This window comes from Sturnira hondurensis, unplaced genomic scaffold (assembly GCF_014824575.4).
Source record: "Sturnira hondurensis isolate 20B ecotype Veracruz unplaced genomic scaffold, ASM1482457v3 Scaffold0022136, whole genome shotgun sequence".
Taxonomy (NCBI): Eukaryota; Metazoa; Chordata; class Mammalia; order Chiroptera; family Phyllostomidae; genus Sturnira; species Sturnira hondurensis.
The window spans coordinates 9,020,235-9,044,245 of NW_028094767.1; the positions used below are offsets into that span (position 1 = coordinate 9,020,235).

The window sequence follows — 24,011 nt, forward strand, 5'->3', positions numbered from 1 at the left end:
CCCCAGTGGGGGCTACATAAGAAGCAACCACACATTGTTTCTTTCTCTTTCTTTCTTCCTTCCTTTCCCTCTAATAAATAAATAAATCTTAAAAAAAAAGATAATGCAGTAAGCATTTTCTGCCTGAACTCAGGGTGAGAGAGTTTTAGAAAGAGCAAGTCACAAAGTAGCCTGGGAATAATGCGGGCCTGGTTTCCCACAGGAGAATTTTTTCACAGGTGTGGTTCTGAGTGCCGACTCACTGCCCCCTGGTTTTCCATGTGGATGCTTAGCTACATTTCCATGCCTTGCGAAGTGGTTTCCTGCACATCAGCCATCCTTCAAGCTCCCCCATAAATATACATCATTGATATAAACACTTTTATCATTATGAAGATACCATTCTTGTCAAGCCACCAAAACTTACCATCTGGAAGAGTTCAATAGTCCTGCACTTGACCTCCTTGCTTTGACTCATCCAGTTATAGGCAGAATGGTGAATGAAAGCCTCTTTGAGAAAGCCAATATTTGGGTAATGATTAAAGGGAGATGGTGGACTATGCAGTTTTCTAGGGGGAAATGTTTATGACAGAGGGAGCTCCTAGTTCAAAACCCCTCTCCTATCCAGATCATTCTAATGAGATCTGTGTTTCTGATCTGAAGAAAGCAGGGGGAATCAGGCGGGATGGGGAAGGAAGCAGAGATCAGGGCAGTTACAGATCACACATACCATGTGAATGTCTTGGAATTTTACTTTAAGTGAAATAGGCAGTATTGTACTGTTTCCTGGCAAATGAGTGATATTATCCAATATTATAAAATGATGTTTTGGCTGTTGTGTTGAAAGGAAACCTGTAGAGATGCATAGTAAGTGCACCAAAAATAAACCCTTTTAGGAGCTAATGTAGTAATATAGATAGGAGAGAAGACATGGTAACAAGTGGTTGAATTGTGGGTGTGTTTTTAAAGTGAAATCAATGAAATAATCCAGTACAGGGGAGTTTTTATAAAGCTATATTGTATGGGTTAAAGAGAAATACACATATATTCTCTTTATAATAATGTCTCTATAGTTTTGGCCAGAGCAACTAGAAGGCATGGTCTTCTAGCTGTCATTGTCTTATACAATGAAAGCTACAGATAAAGAAAATTTGAGATGATTTGTTCCTTATCATCTCTTTTCCCCACAAAAAAAAAGTGTATATGTTTTAAAATCATGTTACTTTGGTCTACTACCATTTAACAAGTTCGTTCCCATAACATTTAAATTCAATTAAAGCATTACAAATGTTTACAAGTATAGCCATACCTTGTTCCCGCCTATCTTTCAACTCTAACTTCCTACTCTATCCCCTCTGATTATTCAATTTCCGGCAGAAACTACAATTCCATGTTTATTTTCAGTCAGGCTTTTGCTCAGATAAAAATCTCCTAAAGACATCTTTCCTGTCAATCTTGACAAACATTCCTTAAATATCTCTTCTCAGTTACTCTCCACTTTAATGTGACTTTATTTATTTACTTTATAGCACTTATCTATTATTATATTTTTATGTCTTTACAATTTCCACACTGATCCATGGTCTAATATAGATTAGGAGAAATTTTTTTCTATTTTAATATTTTCAATTTTGGCTTTCTATAATCTAGAATTAAAGTATATCATGCTAATGTTAATACCAAAAATACAGATATTTTCATCTATTCATTTAATTTTAAAGTTTAAAGAACTACAAAATATGCTTCATTTACCTCTTGGGATCCAGACAATCACTCAGTTGCTCAGATAATGTACAAAAGATAAATTGATGAAATGAGTAGGTTTTAAGGCTAGACATTCATCTATGGCCATACAAGTCGCAGTAAGTCAGTATATAGTGGCATCGCAAAGCTTCTGTTGGAAGGAGGAGTTCTTATTTGCCTCAAAAGTTGTTTTTCCCCAAGAAGTGGAATAGGCACTTGACACTTTTGAAACTGATACAAATTTTAACTGCATCAGAATCCCCATCTATACACGAGAAAACCAAACCAAACCAAAACAAAGCAAACTGCTGTGCTTTCATTAAGATAAAAATTATAACTCACTCAGAATGTTTCAAGCTCTGGGGGAAAAAAAGGACCCCAAACCCCTCCAACTCTTCAAACAAGTGATGGGAGCGTTTCAAGATAACAGAATCACTAAGAGAAAACTACTTGAAGTTACTTTGTAACAATCTCCTTTTCATTTCCTAGAATAGTACAGAGTTTGAAAGAGCTATTTCAGCAGCTGGGAAATTTGAAGCAAGAATATACTCTATCCAAAAGTCATATTGTTGGCATACTGCCTTTGAAGTAGCTCTTTCGGAAAATCAAATAGATTTCATTTTCAATTTCCACTTTCTTTTGCCTCGAGGATGGTTACTTCATTATTTTAGTGCACTACTTTAATAACATTGCAGCAGTCATTTATAGTATAATTTTATTAAATTTATGGTTTCCATCATTTTCTGAAAAAATATTTTTAAAATTATTTTAAAATATATATTTAATTTCACTAGTTTTCATTTTATTTTGTGACTTCTTTATACTTTAAAAATAATATCGTATTTCTACATTACACGTACTGTATTAACCAAAACACTGGTGATAAAACTTTGTTCTGGTATTGCTATCATTACTCTGTTTTGCACAATGCAGTGTCCCCAACAGAGACTGACACTTCTTGTTAAAATTAGTGGCATGTATTCTACAATTCATTGAACAAAGTTTATGCTACGCTGTCCAAGAAATAGTGTCAATCTAATTGTTCAATAAATATTGGCAAATTGATAAAATCCAATCCAATAATAGAAATTTAAGGCTGTTATAGGAAATAATTTCATGGGGGGAAAATGAGAGAATGAAAATGTGTTTTCCATAGCTTTTCTACTAACATATTATTCCCATTATATTTATTTTCTTCCCTTATATGTATCCTCTCTACTTTTCTACATTTTATATATACATGTATGCGTATACATATGCATACATATGTATACACACACACATACACAACACTATTAGATAAGTCCCTCTTACCTTCCAGTCTCACAAAAATATCCCTGATTTCCTAATACTTCCATGCTTATTATAAGAATAATTATTTATAAAAATATAACTATAATTTAGATATAAAAAGAACCCATCCCTGTTTTTGTTTTTTATTTTTAATTATTTTATCGTTGTTCAGTTATAGTTGTCAGCCATTCCTGTTTTTTAAATTGCTGACTACTTTGACAAAAATTGCTGCTGGACACCTTGAATAGCTTAAATGAGTCAGGTCTTAGCCTCTCTGTCTCAACACAGGAGAGTTATGCAGATTGCTCTTGCTTTGTGAGCTAAGCAAACATTTGTAAACTAGCATAAGGAAGACCAGAGCAGTCAATAGGAAATAGTGAATACTTAATCAGTATAAATACTTTTCATATTTGAGAGTAAGTCAAAATCAGCCCCTTTAAGGTTTTTTTTTTTTCTTTTTCTTTTTTTGCCTGGAAAAATCATCTAAATGATGGACTAGAGCCTCTGAGCTGCAGAGAGCGGTTTCATTCTCGGCGATGCCATGGAGCACAGAGGCCAGCTCTGCGGCCCTCGGGTGGGCACTGGGAACTGGACTGCTTTAGCTTCCTTGGCCCAGGTGGCTTTCTCTTCACTGAAGAATGTCTTACCTAGAACACTGTAGCATGAGACCTGAGATCAGATGAGTTAGCAGAAAAAAAATATCCCATGCAAGAGATATTCAGTAAAGAAATAGAGTGAAAAGAAAACAAATACAACTTGAAGGTATTAGCTTCTCTGAAAGAAAGAAAGGAAGAAAGGACAACTTAGATAATTATAAAACAAATAAATACAGGTGACTTGCTGAGGCAGAGATGGAGGAATTATTTGTGTATGGATAATTTCTACTCTTTTGGAAACTGGAGTTTGGAGACAGACAGAAACACACGTACACAGACACATATCTACTTCTGACAGGCACTGATGCTAGAGAAATTTGAATACTCGAAATAAGAGAGATTTAAGAAAAATATCGGGGTGTAATAAGCTCACGTGACATATGCTCTTATTTTTTCTTTTTTCTGGAAATAAAATTTACAAATATTTTTTTTTATTTCTAGAGAAATAAAAAATAAAAGCTCACAGCAAAATTCACTCTGTGGGACATAGTTATATAAGCTTGGACAAATGCATGTGGTTATGGAAGCACCACTCATACCAAGATCCAGAACAGTTCTACCACACCAAAAAATTCCCTCAGGGCGCCCCTTTGTGATCAACCCCTTGTCCCACTCAGCCCTGGCAGCTGCTGATCTGTTTCCATCCCTACAGTCCCTATAATTTTACCTCTTCTACAATGTCATAGAAAAGGAACCATACAGTATGCAGCCTGTCTGGTCTGGCTTCTTTCACTTAGCATAAGGCCTTTGAGAATCATCTGTGTCGTTGTATGTATCAATAGTTCATTCTTTTTTATTGGTGAGAAATGTATCAATGTCACAACTTGTTTAATGATTCACCGGTTTAAGGACATTTGGGTTGTTCCTAGATTTTGGCAATATTAATAAAGCCCCTACAAACACATAAAAATGAGATATATAGAGTAAAACTAAGAGACTCAGGAGAGCATATATACCTCCCTACACACCAAGACTGCAGCTAGAAAACATACTTTTTGATTAAATAATTTAGTTGAAAAAGTAGAAAGGAACTGCTGTCCCAAATCATGGAAATCTAGAGTATGTTCGTAAAAGAAATATTTTATTTTTTTGACTTCTCAGAAGATGACCTTTAATTTTTTTATTTTTTTTTATTTAATTATTTTTCAAGTACAGTTTTCTATTATTCCCATCCCATCCCACCCCCATGCTCCCCCCCTCCCTCCCATTTCCACCCTTCTCAGTTGTTGTCCATGTATCCTTTATATATATGTTCCTCTAAATCCCTCCCCTATTTCCCCTGAAATTCCCTCCCCTCTCCCCTCTGGTCACTGTCTGCCCGTTCTCTATTTCAGTGTCTTTGGTTATATTTTGCTTGCTTGTTTGTTTTGTTGTTTAGCTTCCTGTTAAAGGTGAGATCATATGGTATTTGTCCTTCAAAAGAAATATTTTAAAATAAAGAAATGAGGATTTGCTTCTATCTCCACGTGCATAAATTCTTCTGGACTTATGAGGTAGTAATTTGCCCATAAAGCTGTCCCTGGAAAACTTTGGAAAAATAACAACGACTTACCCACTTCACCTTGAACTCTCCCACTGAAAGATAAACTTCATGAGGAAAATGCATTTGTTTGCTGAAATATCCACCATGCCTAGAAAAATAACTATATGGTAGGGGCTCAAGAGTTATTTGTTGAGGAGTTAAGGGATGAATTTGTTACTGAATCATGATGAAGAAATTGCATATCTAGGAATATAGATCAAGGAAATCTACCATGTGAATGATAGCAGTTTCAGGAGAAACAAGAACATATGGAGAAAAAGCAATAATTAATCAATTGTAGAATATTTTTCAGAGTTGAAGAAAGAACTGAGTCTGCATATTAAAAAGGCTCTGTATCCAAGCTAGATTGATTGATAGAGAAATATCTATCAAGCTTCAAGGAAGAAAAGACAATTTACTTATAAAGAAAAAATAATCAGTGTGGCACCACATTGTTTATTTGTAATACAGGTAGCCTGAAGACAGCGAAATAGTATTTATAGCCTCAGAAACAGTGGGAAGCATTTGTAGGCTACTGGGAGAAAATACTTTCTTTTCCAAATATTATACTATATACTGGTTGGTGAGAAAAATATTTACAGGTATGTAAAATTAAGAAAACCTATCATACAGATCTCTATATTAAGAAAACATATATTTCTACTAAATATAAAATAGACTAGAGTAGAAAAATGTGTGTGTTCATACATGCATGTACATATATGCACATACATGCACATGATTATATATATAATTTAATGTATTGTGTATATGTAATATATACATTTATATATGTATTTTGTGTGTGTCACAGGTGCTAAAATAGAGTCCCTGAAACAAGAGAGGTATCCAGTAGAGGAAATTTTATTTAGGATCTAGAACTAAAAGAAATAAATTGTTCGAGCAATGCCTCAAGACTTGTAGTGAGAAGGGAAAAAAGGAAACATCAGGAGGGAGAAATCTGGCTGTCTATAAGGGAGAACCATGTATCCACATTGGCAAAATAATTAAAATTTTGTTTGCGAAAAAATAGTAAAGTATGTAATTGATTATATATCAGGGAAGGAGAAGGATGCCATTAATGGAATAAAAATATTTGGTATATTTTCTGTATTATTAAGGGAAGTGCAATAAATAGCAACTTAAACCAGAGGAAAAGAAATAATGTAAAATTATGAAATATGAGAGCTATTAAAGACATGAAGAAAATTAGCAAACATTAACTGACACTTTGTTGTTGCCTTCCTGTTAACGTCAACAAGTTTTCATCCTTTTGTTCACTGTGCCTCCTCAAAATCTCTTCTATTTTCGTCTCTGACCTGCTATCAAATACATCTCCTTCCTTCTGTATTGATTTAATTGTCCCTTGCTTGGTCACCAAACCATAGTCTTATAAACATTTAACCTCCATTTTTGTGCCAGACTCATTATAAATAATCAAGGCATACTACTAAAAATTTTAATTTGTTTTCACTTTCATCACATTTCAGGATCAAATCCCAATGAAATCCAGAAAATGTGCATGTCAAATATACTGCAGGTGCTGGGATTGTTATGTAGTTGTCTGAGTTGAAGTTAAGCAAAACTGGAATTAAGTATGCACATGCACTTACTGATTTTAATGGGAATAATAGACCTTGTTCAAGGTTAACTGCAAACATGACTACACACATTGATGCATATAATGGAATATATGTTGAACTGGAAAATGTATACGAAAGGAGAGAAGGTGGCAAGGCAGGAGGAACAGAGGGAGGGAAGGAAGGAAGGGAAGAAGGTAGAAAGGGAGAGAGAGAGTGGGAAAGAAGAAAAAAGAAAAGGAAAAGAAAGAAGAAAGGGTTTGTGAAACCTAAATCTCTCTGAAGAAGGAGAATTCATCTCAAGGTTAGGAATGAGCGCCATTACCTGGGTTTATCCACGGAACTCCTGGTTGTAAAGAACACGTGGACCAAAAGGACCTAAATGTGTAGACCTCTACTGTGGGAATCCTCCACATGCACAGATCTCCAAGGTGGAAGAGCAATTCTCTGATTACCTTAAAGGTGAAGTTTGAGTAACAGATGTTTTCAGTGAAGTCAGAAAAGCTACAGGCAATGAAGGCAGAGAAGCAGCTTGGGCTGACGGTAGAATCATCACGAAGAGGAGAAAGGCATGGTTGGTTGGAGTAGGATAAGTGTGAAGATGTAAGCAGTAAAATGTGCATAATGTTTCTGGCAGAGTGGCGGTTGTCTCAGTAGAGCCAGCATGAAAGTTTGGTGCTGCAGCTCCGGACCCGAAGAATGTGAATTAATGAAATGATCACAGTGCAAGGGAAAGTAGAATATGAGTAGCACTGAGGATTTGGGAGAACCCAGGTATGCTAGGGGTCGGCAGACAATTGAAGGGGACAGAAGATTTAAAGGTAAGCAGAGTAGATTTCACTTCACTTCCATTTCAGATCCAAACATTAATCTGATAAGCTGATGTCTCTCTGTCTCTCCTCTTACTCTCACTCATTTTTTGAACTTTAGTTATAGTGATTTAAGTTTATCATAGTCTTCAGTTTAATGGCACATTAACATTGATTCATATAGGTTTCTTACATTTTTTATACTCATTTTGTTGTTATTTTTTTTAAATTCTCATTCTGCAGTTCCAAGCCTCTGGATTTTACTCTTAGGTTTTTAATACTTGGTAAATTTTGGGGTATCTTACAAATTTCTTTCTCAGCTCTTTATTCTCATCTTTTACCGCTCTCATCATTTGCTTTGAACTCTAGTCTTTTAGAACAGCTTGCAGTTGCCTGAGAATAGCATGTTTCTTCTCATTTCAATAGCATAATATAAAAATCTATACTCTGTAGAAAAAATAATCAAATTAGTTATATAAAGTAAATTCTTCAATATACAATAGAATCAAATTCATGAATATCGTCGCATTTGATAACCACAGCATCTACAAAAGAATGAACAATTCAGAAAGGAATTATTTTCTTATTTACACTGGCCTTGGATTCTTGGGAGTATGGGTGGTGTGTTGCAGCCTGTCAAGGCTGAAGGGTTTCACCAGGGATTTGGGGAGATGGAGCTGTTGGGGTGTCTGACATGCCTTTTTTCTAGGGTGCGGTGATCTAGGCATACCACAAGCCATGTGTCCGACAGCAGTAAGCCCTTAAGTCTCATACACTAAATACACACAAAGCCAGCAGGGTGCCAAAATATTGCATCACACAGTGTGATTCTACACATGCAGGCCCTCTCAAGGCTACGGGAACACTGCTTATCTTAGTTCCCCAGACTGTGAATGAGGGAGCCAGACTGACTCCATTTACCCTACAGGTGGGAATATGATAGACTAGAATTTGATCACCGCTAATATCAGGTGATGTCTCCTTTCTATAGATACTTCCTTTGTAATACCATGGGATAAATATAGGGTAAATATTATGGGGTAAATATTTTTCCAAATAAATTTATGTTTATTATATCTGATATCTTCAGGAAAAATTCCTACAAGTAGAATTTGTGTGAAAGCATACAACATGGTTTTTATTTTCAAATACGAGTTTGGTCATGACTATTTTTGTTGTAGTTTTTGAGGATTTCACATCAAAATTCTAATAAATTTTTATAAGTAATAAGTAAGTAGCATAAATTATCCTAGCTTAATACTTATATGGCATGAAAATAATTTCTTTCATAGAAATTTGAATTCTTCATGCATGTAAATAAATAAGTCAAGCATCATTTAGAGTTATTTTTTTCATCAAATATTTTTATTCAGCAATTTTTATTTTAATTTAATTTTGTCGATTTATATTTTGACAAACTTTTTGGCATAATTACATAATGGAATATCTAATATTATCAGCCTCTCAATTTTCTCATATTCCTGTTTGCATTTTTATGTTTGTGTATATGTTCTCTTTATTCATTTTTTAAAATTATGATTCCAGAAGAGTATCTATCTCATGATCTCTATAAAAATGAATGTGGCCTTCTTAATTGTAGCACTTTTTTCTTCATATGAATTGTAGTCAATGTATTTTGTATTAAGTATCCGTTTAAAACGTAAGTTTTAGGCACTGCATATGTGCTGGAAAAGAAAATCTTTCTTTTTAAAAATGGATCACTTAAATTTAATATGTACAACTATACTAATGTAATCAGTAGTATATTAGATTAATATAGCTCATTTTATTAAATTTGAAATATGAATTAAGGAAGAGTAGAACAACTAAAATAAAAGGTATACATTTAAAAATATTTTGTTTATTTATTTTTAGAGACAGGGGAAGGGAAGGAGAAAGAGTGTGAGAGAAACATCAATGTGTAGTTGATTCTCATGAGTCCCCTACTAGGGACCTGGCCTGCAACCCAAGCATGTGCCCTGACTGGGTATCAAACTGGCAACCCTTTGGTTCACAGGCCCATGTTCAATCCACTGAGCTATATCAGCTAGGTTGGTATTGAAATTTTTAATCATCAAAAATGAATAAAAACTGAAGACAAAAATAAATAAATGTTAGTTTTCATGTTTTCTTCAACTTTTGGTTATATTTTCTCAAATATAAATTGTACACCACGTTTTGATGTTTGGAAGGTCCTAAGGTGATAATTCTGACTTTATTGCCTACATTGAATAAATTATTTTAATCTACTATTATTTTAAATAATCCTTTCTTAACTCATTTGACTCCATTTCAGATTTTGTTAGCCACTAAATCACTTTTTTTAGGTATTATTTTACTATACTATTGTCTACATTTTATTTTATAAAAATCATATCTGTATAACTCATTGGGTCAAATATTAATGTTATTTAAAATGTTTCTCTTTCTCTAGGTATTTTTCCCCATATAAATGTCCCATTTTTACTATTGTAAGTGAAAATTACAAGGGAAAAATTTTGTAATAGACATTCTCAAAGGGTCCATGTTATTCTATAATTTGCTTTTTCCCCCTTTGTTTTTGTTTTCTCTGGTTTAAATTCTTCAGTAGCAAGAATTCTGTTTAAGCCTTCTCTTTACCTCACTGCCGTTGAGTTGATAGGATGTCATTTGTCTTATGGATGCATTTCAGGAGCTTATTTTAGATTTCAAGCTATGAGTAGGACTGGATGCCTGGAGGGTTGATGGCCTATGACTCAACAGGAAGATTTTGAACTATAGTTTCCTTCACCTTTGGGTTAAACCTTCCTGGGCCAGGTGTCACAGATAGTGTTTTGGGGCTTCCTCCTTAGTATGTAGAGAAAATGTTAACCCTTTGGCCCAAGTTTTCATGACCAGAAAACAATGCTCTGTTTAGACACATCCTTCTCAGAATTGTTGCTGCCTAATTTCACCCAACAACCTGTTGATCTGTTCTTGTCAATGACTGAATATTAGCTGTTCATTTAATTCATAGCTCTGCCCTCCCCCATCTTTGGAAACTGTACTCCAGAATAATATAAATCCAAGTTCCATGCATGTCCTTAGCTAGTCTAGGCCAGTTCAATTTATTCCTACTCAAAAGGAACACCAAGGTATGGGAGCCACAACTCACCAGTGTCTGATATTCTAGTGCTTCCTTCTTCCTGCCATTCTTACCACAAGAAAAAAAGTGTAGGAATGCACCTTTTATAAGAAAGTGGTATTTGGAATGATTCCAGATCACCGGTTAGTCCCTCAGAACGGGACAAGTTAGGCAAACATATCTTAATAGATTTCATCAGTGGAGTAGCTAGAGTACAATACATTTAAAGTCAGACTGTATTTAACTTTAATGCCAGCTATAAAACTAGTGATGTGACCAAAGCAACTAACTTAACTTCTCAGAACATGTTTCTTCATTTATAACATAGTGGTAATGATATATTTTACATGGCATTTATAAGCATCAAATGAAACAAATAATAAATTGTGTAAAATTACTTAATATACTGGCTGGCATATAATAGGTGTTGAAAACAATGAATGTTATTACTGATATAAATGAAGTAATGATTCAATTCTGTAAGATGGAAGTTCAAAGCTGTGCCTTGAATATCAGGAAAGGTCATTTACAAAAATGTTTTACTGCTAATATTCAGTTGAACTATGTTAATATGACCTTTGGTTTCTTCTTTTTATGAAATTATCTCTTTGTTCTTATGAGAAATTTAAAGTAAGAAATATATAGTATCATTAATTTTATTATTAAGTCAGCTTGTAACAATGTAGTCTTAACAAGTATGAGTTTTGCTCTTTATTCTCTAGTGTTTACTTTAGAACTGTCACTTAGTTTGGAACTCCATTTGGTTACTAAATGTGATTTAAAGTGCTGGAATATTTTTTTCACAAATTAATGAGAGTGGAGGCAAAGGAAGTCATGACAGTGGTATGTGTTCTTCAGCACCGTATTGACTGCAGCTAATGAACAGGAATCCAATTTGTTTCTGGTCTATCAGACTAGGAACGCCTGGGGGACACTTGCCTGTGCCCTACTGCTTGTGGTGAGTCTCCACAGACATTTCTCCAGCTGGAGCCAGTATTGTGGCTGGGCTTCCCTTTGTGGGTCTTATGATTGTGAGATGCACAGCAACAGCCATAAGGGAACTTGAAAATACGAGGATTCTTACTCCCAGGCCCTGGAGGATAAATAGCAGCCCCAAGGGTCAGGCAGCCAGGTAGCAGGGAGAAAGAGAGTGAGAGAACACAGACCTGGGGCTCTGCCTTTATTCTTAGAGTTGAGGATGATATACGTAACGTTTTGAAAGTTTACTCTTTTTTTTCACACTTTATTTTATTTTTAAATATATTTTATTGATTATGTTATTACATTTTTCCCATTTTTCCCCTTCATTCCCCTCTACCCTGCACACCCTTTCGCTTCCACATCCCCCCCCCCTTTAATTCATGTCCATGTGTCTTAAATTCTTTATTAGTGAATTTAAAACTTAAGGGTGGAATTAGTGAGTGGGAAGAAAATAGCAGAGTCCTTCAAGTGATCTGTTATCCAGGCTGTCCAAGGCTTTCTGAAAGGGATGCATCATGGGTAGGGGAGGCCTGAGCGCTTATCTACCTGTGTAGCTAGTCATTGTCATAGAGCTGCCTGTATGTGTTTTTGATCACAATGGATGTCTTTGAAATGGATGCCTCAGCAATCAAAAGCCTAATGTCAGGCGCTTACATTACAATAAAAAAGAAAAACTTATGGTCAGGCACATACACTACAAGAGTGCTTTATTAAAAAATGTAGAATTGAAAACAAACAAAACTTCATAATAGGCCTAAACATGGCCATACTATTGTGTTCCACTGTAACTCATCACACTGTCTACAGTTCCCATGTGCCATCCGTTTCTAGTAGTGTGTCATCCATAGCTAAGAGCTCCAATAAAGATTAAAAGTCTCATTTGTAACCATAAAAGACCCCAAATAGCAGCCACAATTTTGAGAAAGAAGAACAAAGGAGGAGGGATCACAATACCTGATATCAAACTGTATTACAAGGCCACTGTAATCAAAACAGCCTGGTACTGGCACAAAAACAGGCACATAGACCAATGGAATAGAACAGAGAGCCCGGAAATAAACCCAACTCTCTACAGTCAATTAATATTCGACAAAGGGGGCAGTAACATAAAATGGGGTAAAGATAGCCTCCTCAACAAATGGTGTTGGGAGAACTGGACAGCTACTTGCAAAAAAATGAAACTTGAGCACCAACTTACACCATACACCAAAATAAATTCAAGGTGGATAAAAGACTTAAATATAAGCTGTGACACCATTAAAGTCCTAGAGGAGAACATTGGCAGGAAAATTTCAGGTATTCCACGCAACAATATTTTTGCTGATACGTCTGCTAGAGCAAGAGACATAAAGGAAAGAATAAACAAATGGGATCTCGTTAAAATTAAAAGCTTCTACATGGCTAAGGAAAACAGTATCAAGATAAAAAGAGAAGCAACTGTTTGGGAAAACATATTTGCCAATGATACCCCAGACAAAGGTTTAACCTCCAAAATATACAAAGAACTCACACAACTCCACTCTAAGAAGACAAGCAATCCAATTAATAATGGGCAAAGGACTTGGACACTTCTCCAAGGAGTACATACAGAGGATCCAGAGACACATGAAAAGATGCTCAATATTGCTAGTTATCAGAAAGATGCAAATTAAAACCACAATGAGATACCACTTTACACCAGTCAGAATGGCCATCATAAACAAAGAAAGAAACAACAAGTGTTGGAGAGGTTGTGGGGAAAATGGGGCTCTAGTTCACTGTTGGTGGGATTGCAGACTGGCACAACCACTATGGAAAATTGTATGGAATTTTCTAAGAAAACTAAAAATGAACATGCCTTTTGACCCAGCAGTTCCACTGTTAGGAGTATATCCTAAGAACCCTGAAACACAAATCCGAAAGAACCTATGCACCCTGATGTTCATAGCAGCACAATTTACGATAGCCAAGAGTTGGAAGTAACCTAGATGCCCATCGGTAAATGACTGGATCAAAAAGCTATGGTACATTTACACAGTGGAATTCTATGCTGCAGAAAGGAAGAAGGAACTCCTACCCTTTGCAACATCATGGATGGAACTGGAAAGCATTATGCTGAGCAAAATAAGCCAGGAGGTAAAAGACAAATACCATATGATCTCACCTTTAACAGGAATCTAAGCAACAAAACAAACAAGCAAGCAAAATATGACCAAAGACACTGAAAAACAGAACAGGCTGACAGGGACCAGAGGGGAGAGTGGAGAGTATCACAGGAAAAGGGGAAGGATTCACAGGAACAAGTATAAAGGACACATGGACAATAACTAAGGTGGGGGGCAGAAATGGGAGGGAGGTGGGGAGCACTGGGGGCAGTGGGCTGGGAATACAAGACAGAAAACTGTACTTGAACAAGAATTAAATAGAAAGAAAGTCTCATTCATCATCTTTTTTCTTTATATTCCAATAATGGTTTCCTTTATTCCAGAAGTTTCCTGTAACCTATATTTTATTTTTACTATCCAGTTAGACCCAACTTGATTTACTCTTATGTTCTCAAAAGACAATATTAACACCATCAATGAAAATGTATTTCATTCTAATTCCCCTTAAATAGACAAATCTTTTCTCCCTTGCTAAGAACACAAGTATGCACAGACAAAATTAATGGTCGAATATATCATGTAATAATATATGTTGAACATAATTTAAACAAAGCATCATTATTTTTGGCAAACTGTTAATAGACTTTAGTGAAAATATTTAATTTGCAACTTTTCTTATTTACACTGATGTATTTACAGTTGTATGCCAAGATTTACTGGAAAGAACTGTGAGAAAGTAATTGACCACTGTAGACTGCTCAGCATCATCTGTCTGAATGAAGAATGGTGTTTCAATATAATTGGAAGATTCAGAGTAAGTAATTTAATACATAGCAAAGTAATTTAGCATGTCAGAACACAATGGCTTCAGGCCCTCTGTACTTTGAATGCTTATATCATTCTAAACCAGAGAAATATATCCTTATATCCTTATATGGGTATTATAAACATCCTATATATGTAATTTAGTAATAGAGATTTTTAACTAATTAGAATTATGTTGGGAGGGTATTACCAAGTGCTCTAGGCAGTGTTTTATTTTATAATACGAATATAGCTAATTGAGTACTGGTGATATATTTCTTTTTTATGTGAGACCACAGTAACTATGCCTTTAGCTCTTAAACTAGATGGGGCATAAAATTAATCTGTTAGTTGTTAGTCAGAGTATAAAAATATGTTTTTTTAGCTGGATAGTTTTTAAAATAATTTGTCAAATACAGCATGTATACTGTATTTGTCGGCCATGTCCTACAACTTAGATATTCCATTTTTAGATATGTCTATTAGAGAAATTATTATTTATGATCATGACCTTATAACTTATGGTTATGACCTTATTTGATCTGCACATAAATCCCCTTCCATTTTACAGAAAAATAAAGTGATTACTGAGCTTTTGAAATATTTCCTCCAGCTTACACATATCAATAGCAATAAATAAACCTAGATTTAAACTTATTCTGTGTGACCCCAGAACACATACTTTCAAGTACTACACATATCTATTTGCAATAGTAAGTATATACCACCATAATTTTCCATTTAAATTTTATCCATCCTTAATATGAAATGTTCTAATTGAAATGTCTCTTATAACTTTGGTTTCAAATTATTTTATATTATCTTGTTTATGTTTTTGTTTTTAGTTTTGTTGCATTTCCGGATGGTCTCTGAGTGTTTATCTTTGATTTTACTTTCAAGTTTTTATTCTTCAATCACACTTTTCCCGAGGACATATCAACTACTGACTCCACAATGCATGGGCTCTATAACCAATTTGACTTTCTATTTTAAGGAGTTTGACTGGAGCTTTCAGCACCTTGCAGACTTTTTTTAAATTATAATTTAAGTTTGCTAACTCCTATAGATGAAATATTAGTAAAAAAGGACTGCTATCAGACTTCTCATTTGGTTATAATTTAGGTGACCATAATGATAATGTACATTAATAAATGTCTTTAACATTATAGTATTTTATCAAAAGTATATTTTCCTATTAATTAATCATCATAATTTACCTGTATTGAGTTATACATACAGTTTATATTTAAGTGTTCACATATTTTAAAATATATTTTTTAAATTATATGATGGTTGTTCATGACAGAAATTATTATTCTTCATGATGCTTAAGTGATGTAACATATTAAATAAAATAAAATATTGTATATTAAATTTATTTTAACATGTAAATATGAAATGAATTTTTATAGGTTATAATATTTTTAGAATTCTATAACTAATATTTGCTTTTCTAATTTGATGTTTATATTATTAACTTTTGAATATGTCAAGTAATTTCAAAGAGACTATTTGATGAGCTATAAAATTTTAGGAGGAGATATAAACTACTCATTCTCCTATTTAGATAAATATATTTTACAGTCAGAGAAAAGGAAAATAGAGGGGGCATAAAACAAGCAAATAGTAATATGATGCACTTAAATCCAGCTATATCCAAGATCACAGTAAATATAACTTGATTACACATATAAGTTAAAAGACAGAGACTATCAATGGCACATAAAGCAAGACTTAATCAAATGTTTTTTAAAAGAGATTCATTTTTGCCATGACTGTTGTGCCTCAGTTGGTTGGGCATTTTCCAGCAAAGTGAAGGGTTGCCAGTTCAATTCCCAGTCAGGGCACATGCCTGGGTTGCAGACTTGGTCGTAGATAGGGGCATGTAGGAGAGGCGGCTGATTGATGTTTCTCTTTCACTTTAATGTTTCTCCGCCTCTCTTTTTTTCCTGTTTCTCTCTCTCTAAGTATATAAAATATTTTTTAAAAAGGGACTCATGTCATATAAGAAGATACAGATACAATGAAAGTAAAATCATGGGAAAGATATCACATAAAAATTCAATAAAATGAACACTGGTGTAGCTTTATTAATAAGGGAGATTTCAACATAAGGAAATAATAAGGAGGAATAACTCTACTTCATAGACATAACTGGATCAACTGATCAAATGAAATTATACATTTGCCCTGGCTGGTGTAGCTCAGTGGATTGAGCACAGGCCTGCGAACCAAAGAATCGCAGTTGGATTCCCAGTCAGGGCACATGCCTGGGTCGCAGGCCAGTTTCCAGCAGGGGATGCATGAGAAGCAACCATACACTGATATTTCTCTCCCTCTTTCCTTCCCTTCCCCTCTAAAGATAAATAAATAAAATATTTTTTTTAAAAAAGTCCTGGCTGGTGTAGCTCAGTGGATTGAGCACAGGCCTGCGAACCAAAGAATCGTGGTTCAATTCCCAGTCAGGGCACATGCCTGAGTTGCAGGCTGGCTCCCTGCAGGCCAACTCCCAGCAGGAGACACACGAAAGGCAACCATACATTGATGTTTCTCTCCCTCTCTCCTTCCCCTCTAAAGATAAATAAAATCTTTAAAAAAAAGAAATTATACATTTAATAGCAGAACTGAACAATGCATATTACATAAACTGACATCCATCACTATAATCATTCAGGGCTTTCTGATTTTTAATTGACATAACATGCCTTTAGTATATTTACAATAACTTTATGGAAACAGTAAAGTATATGAAGTCTGTGACCTAGGCACAAATTACTATACAGAGGAACAGAGAAGCAGGGCACCAGAGACAATCATGGGGAAGAATGGCTCCAGAAATCCCAGAGAAGCTCTGAGGTGAAGTCAGAGCTAACTTAACCCCAAGGTTAATCAGATTCTGATGGCCTTTGGGGCCTGTGTTTATACACAGATGTGTATAACAGGTTAAAATGAAGTAAACCAACAATCTGACAGTTGTTTCCTCCTCTTAATAAGATTAGACTAAAATTTAATCAGAAAAATACTTTGAATATACATTTAATTGAAATAATATGAAAAATAAAGCATGCTCTATAATGACTTTAAGGTTAAGTGTATATAGTAAGTATAACAGGCTGGACAACATTAGCAGCTAAAAGAAAACCGTGAAGGTCAAAACCTTATTAATTCTAAGCCATGCTTTTCATTATGAGTTAAATTTCTCTATTTTCAATTCATTTTCTTTATAATAAAAGTGGCATAAGAATGGTGAACTTTCTCATTGAAATTGTGATGAGGAATTTCTAATCAACACTCTACAATGTCAATTGCATTCTCAACATTAATAATGTAAATGGTGCCCATGATAAAACAATTGTCAGCTCCCAAATGAGAGTCAGATTTCTAGTAACCACCATGTAAGAATAAATCATTGAAGAAAGTAAGAGCTCATGGCATAAAAAGGCAAAAGGTTCTTTCTGTCATTCTGTATTTATAAAAATGAATAAATGGCAGCCACTAAAATAAAGAGCATGATTGATATTATGCACATAATAAAGTAAAAAAGCAACCACTATGCATTTAAGAACTATTTACATTGCCTCAGCAGGGATTCAAGGTTTCTTTTCCTTAGAGTTTTAATGATTTACTAATATTTTAATTTTATTCTTAATAGATAATACACATAGTTAGAGCCACAATATATAGTCTGTGTCAATCCGAATATTTTAAAGTTCCTGATGTTATGACTTAGAGTTGTTGACTGCTTCTTTTTATTATCATCAAAGAAAATGCAGTGGGAGCTTTATATACAGCTCTTTTGGTTCTCTTCCTCTGCAACTGGTTCAGGGACGCAGATAAAGAATGAAGCTTTTGTTTTATCTCATCTTTTAAAGTCTTCATAGGGGAATCGGCAGGGAAAAAAAAAACTTGAAAATCCATCTAGTTTAACTTTGCCATTGGTTTCATTTCTCTCTTCTATTTCTATCCTCTAGTTAATTTTTTAACAATTATTTTTAACAAGTGTGACTTATATGCAAACGCACTCTAGAAGAAGTACGCTCAAATGAGTATTTCATAGGAGTGGAATTTGCATTTGGGATAGGATTTAGAGTTTTAGAATTTTATCTGAAACACCAGTGAACTTAACAGAATCTCTCTGTCTCTCTGTTCCTGTCTCTTACACACACACATATTCACATAATTAGACCTTCCAGGGGCTAGATAGACCAGGTAACTATTTAACCTCAGACTCAATTCAATTACATACCTTCTAGGTCACACTAAAACAGCAACAGTGTGCTGTTGGACATTCCTAGAGGAATCCTAGAATACTCCTGCCTCAGAACCTTTGTCTTGAATATGTTGACAACTATAGCCATCCTGCTTTCCAGATAACAATATAAGTAGTTCTTCATGTATTTTTTATTGCCTATGAGACTATCTTATGCCAAAATTCAAGTTCTATGAAGGTAGATATATTTGTTTCTTTGTACAGTAATAACCTTTCAGAGAAGTCCACAAAATTCTAGCAATGACAAGTTATGTCAAATGTAGTGGATGAGAACCTATTTGGAAGGATACTTCTATGTACAACAAGCACAGACTCCAAAAACTGACCATCAGGTGACCTCTCTCTTAATAATGAGGTAGTTGGAGCTAACTTAGCATGGAATTTGGAGAAGGTGTATTTGGTAAAAAAGTACAAAGAATTATGCACAAATTACCCATCAGTAATGTGTTTTATGTAAAAAAAAAATTATAAAAGTTAACAAACCAAACAGGGGGATTGGATTAACTTAGTATGTTATGAACACAGAAAATACTAGTTTACATACATGCACAAAATTAAAAAATATATACTGTGGTCTGCTACCAAAGCCTAAATTGAGCAGAAAAGCTGAAACTATCTCCTATTGGTGCAAGAAATACATTCTAAGCTCCCCCTTCTAATTGTACCCTGAACCAGAAAAACACACTGATATTTCCATTCTTTATCAGGCCTCAGAAACATTTTCTTCAGGGTTAAGGGATGGCTGGATAGTGCCGTAGTGTGTGCTCAGTGACACAGACATATCTGAAAAAGAATTGCTCAAGTCAAGCATAAGAAGATCACTGGAGCAACCAGGTGTGACTGTGCCTCTTAGGGGATCCTTACCAGTGTCCAGAGACATTTCTGGTTATAAATTAGGGTTGGTTTTACAAGTGGCACCTAGTGGATAAGAGGCCCAGTTTTCTTCTAAGCATTCTACAATAACACAACAACCTCCAATGAAGAAATATTGGTTCCAAAATATCTACATTCTCTGGTTAAGACAACCTGCCCTAGAGGAAGGTAGGCCATGGAAGTTAGAAAATCACAAAACTTGTGCACAGAAAGAAGCTGTGGGGGCAACTTTGCCCGCAAAGTCCCCACGTCCACCACCAATGAAAGTGAAACTACCAAGACATGATCTGCTTGGCAAAGAGAGGTGGCCAATCTCTCAGAGGAGAAAGGCCAGGAGCCCCTTCCTCAACCGCTTTTATTGGGTTGTAATACACAGCAATGCAGGTGGCAAGGTTCAAACAGTAGATAAAATTTCAAAGAAATCTGAGGGCTTAGTCTGAGTCAGTGTCTGTCATGTAAGGGGGTTGCAGAAGCTTTGGGAGACATTCATTTCCTGCTGGGACCCTTATCATATGAATGAAAGCACTCCCAGTGTTGCTCCCAGAGACAAGCTTTGTCTCCTTGTGGCTCGTATTCCAGAGGTTGCTCATTCAGCCTTAGCCATGGGGGGAAGTTACAACTCCTGAAAGCAGGCAGAGCAGTTCCCAACAAGAAACTATACTTTGTGAAAGTTTAAAGAATCTCAAATTTTTGAAAAAGAGAAGCTTCTGTCTCAAAGTAGACTATAACATAAGGTGGACCCCAGGTTGAGAAGTCTTTGTTTGACTGGTATATGTAGTCCTGCTTCTCAGAATTATGTGCATGTAATTGGTTAAGTCAAATTGCTTTTATATTATTTTTCCTTCCTTTGTTGATAGCAGACTGTGTACATCCAATTCAGAAAAAGAGGTCTATGCTGCTAGATCACAAGAACTCTGCTTCTCAATGCTTCTCTCTGAAATACTCACTTATATTAAAGGCCCTTGGATTTGCTCTCATTATTTACATTATTGGACATTGACATGAAAAGTTTGGAGAAGTTGTTTAAGGTAGCATGACCTAGTGTGATAGTGAAAGAGAGCTCTTTCCACTTGTTTTTAAGGAGAGGAGGAGGCGGAGGTAAAATTACAGATTTATTAAACACAAAATGGGTAAATTAAAAAGTCACTGAACTAGAAATAGCTTCAGTGATGCCACATGGTCGGGATCCACTTCAGTAATCTCCTGGTCCATGTCTTACAGTCAGAGGTAGTTATTCCTCTCCTCCTGTCTATTTTTCATTGACATATTTCTTAATGGTTTTCTGATTCTCCTTCATTAAATGAATTATATATACTGCTCTTGTTCAGGTTCTTGGTAGGAAAGCTGACTCTGCCTAAAAGTGTTTGGAAGAGAATAACATCTTCATACTAGCGTATAAGTCTTTTTCATGTGCATTATGTTATGTCTCAATTTTAGTTCTTCGATCTATTTTAATCATTTGAATCATTGTCATATTGTAAATCGGCAAACTAGTGCATGTTTTGACTCAGAAGAATTTTTCTTCAAAAAAACAAAAAATATTGCCCTAAATATCATGTCTAAGCAGTTCTTAAATAGTTTTATTATTCCATAATTAGTAGTCACAAAAGTGGTAGAAACTTTTTTTAAGGTTAAACTTCCATAGTATTATCTGGGTCCTTCTGACTTCTTTCACAAACAGCAAGCAATAATGAAGCAACAGATGTTCTCAAATTAAAAGCTTAATAGAAATTAAGGTTACTGCACAGCATCCAATTTATGTCAGAGATTTCATATACAAAAATTTTACTCAACTGTAGTTCTATGTCCTAGAATCTAGGACAACAATAAAAATACTCAGGGATTAGTGCTTATGTCAAAGTCACTTCTATATGCAATGTATAGAAATTAATCAGTATATAATAAGTAGTACTTTGTAATTCCACATACTTTCTTTTGAGCGATTGTAATAATTAGTACTAGCTATATAATAGAAAGATTTTAAGTGATGAATATGATTAGAAATTTTTCTCACATCTTCTAAATTTAATTTGACTCGATACTATTATTCATGTATAAGAGTAAAATAGAGTTTTCATTATGTTTAATTATTTATTTGCTTATTTTGAGCAGAATTTTTTTGTATGTCAGCAGAATATTTATATCAAGTAATAGAGTAAACAGCTTAAGTGTAAGAAGTGACAGCTTAATTTATCTAAATTAATGTAATCCATGTGAATGGTTGAGATGCTCATATTTAAAAGAAACAATTTAAATGCCTTAGGGAAACTAAAGGTGACAAATGTCTTTATTAATAATGAAATTAAAGAGTGAATAGTATAAAAAGTGCCTTCAGAAGTTTAAAAAATTTAAAACTTTGTCTCCTATAATTAAGGAGAAATTGCTAGTGAAGCTATAAAAATTGTTGTTTATGTTAATGTCATTCATATTATGTTTTGGATCTTTGAGATGTCATTTTCCCCCCAAGAAGCTCATTAATAAGAGTTAGAGCCATAATATCTCTTATAATACTAAAGCTGTAGATCTAAGAAGAGATGTCAAATGTAAATGTTAAATAAATTGAAGGCAAACTTTCGCAAACCATTTCTAGCAATCCAGAGTATGGTTAACTGAATAATGGCACCACAAATATGCTCATATCTTAATTCCCAGACCCTACTAATGTTATGTGGAAAAAGAGAATGAAGATGTAATCAAAACAAGTTTCTTACTATGAGATTTTTATCCTGGATTATTTAGAGGGGTCTGAAGTAAGTACAAAGGTTTTTGTAAGAGGGCTATGGAAGGAGTCAGAGACGGGAAAGTGATGTGATACAAAAACAAAGATTAGGGTGATGTTCTTTCAAGATGCAGAATGTGTCCACAAGTTAAGGAATACATGTAGAAGCTGAAAAGGGCAAAGAAAATCAATTCTCCTGAGAACCTCCAGAAGCAACCAGCCCTCCTGACATCTTTCCTTTACCCCAGTAGGAGTGATTTCAGACTCCTGAATTCAAGAAACACACACACACACGCACACACACACACACACACACAGAGAATGATTTAAACTATAAGAATGGGAGTAATTTATTACAGCAGCAAAAGAAAACATACACAGAGATTTCAGGAAATTTTATTTTTAACACAAAAATACATTTACTGATTTAAATGACTAGAGAAGCTCTCAAACTGAACACATAAATTTGATGATAAGGATGGTACTTGTTCCTCTTATAGAGATATTCGTAAAACGCAAAAAGAAGTCACTTTAGATTTACACTTAGTGGCCATTTTCCAGTTTGAGTATTAAGGTCATCTGTACTAATTGACACAGGAGCATTAGGACAGGTCAGAAAAAAGAAAAGCAGTAGGATGACTTCTCGGTTCTGTATCTAAGGAGGAATAGTCTCATTATTCAATGGTCAAAATTTCCCATTTACTTTAAAATGGTGGGCATATTGTGGTGGGCCCATTTGTCACTTACTTAGGGAAGCAGCACCCATGTTTATAAAGTAAGATGTGGTCCTTTAACATTTTGATCTCCCATTACTCACTTAGAGAGGAATTGGCCCTGCTGCACCATGCTCTAAATGTATATACGACTTACTATTTATCTTCCACACATGATATATTGGAGAAAAGAGGTTTTACCGGTTATTTGGTTGGTATAACAGGCATTGAACTAGATTTGGTTTAGACATCAGGCACAGTTAAACTGCTGTCCTTCCCAAAATGCATATCCAATTTTATTGATTTTCAATGTTTCTGATGTTATCTTTAACAATTTCTAAATAAATGTTTTTACCTGGCCCTCTAAGAAACCAGCTGAAGGCATTTATTAAAAATGAAGCAATGCACACTGCAAAGAGAGAACCACATATAATTTATTATACAGCCAGCATCTTGATTACAGATGTGCTCACAGGAATTAAAGAGTCTCATGGATTAACTCATTTTCCTTCTTCCTCAATAACTGTTGGTGAAATCTTTTGTCAGGTATCTTTATGCAAAATGTTTCTATCCTTTGCTCTTATCTTTGCTTACTTATTTATACCATATCACTAGTTGTTCTCATTGAAAGTAAGTTTGTTAAAAACCTATCTTGTGGAAACTGTACCCCAGACACAAATTGCTGAACAAGACAGACCATGATCCTTTCTCATGCTTTGTAATAATAGTCACTCAAAGTTTAGGTTCAATAATAGTGTCCACTTATTACACAGAAGGATTGTCTTCTCAAACTGACAGAGAGAGGGGGAAAGAGACAGGAGGAAAACAAATATTTAAGCATATATTTCAGTATACTTAAACATATGCAACTATATTTTCTGC

General features: G+C 34.7%; 1 protein-coding gene across 1 annotated transcript in view; it reads left to right on the top strand.

Moving 5' to 3' along the window:
- The window catches only part of EYS (EGF-like photoreceptor maintenance factor), a 240,792-nt gene that overhangs the window by 177,126 nt on the left and 39,655 nt on the right, over nt 1-24,011 (top strand). The window contains exon 6 of the mRNA XM_037034345.1: nt 14,450-14,564. Within this exon, the coding sequence (XP_036890240.1) occupies nt 14,450-14,564 (115 nt within the window). The remainder of the gene's footprint in view (nt 1-14,449; nt 14,565-24,011) is intronic.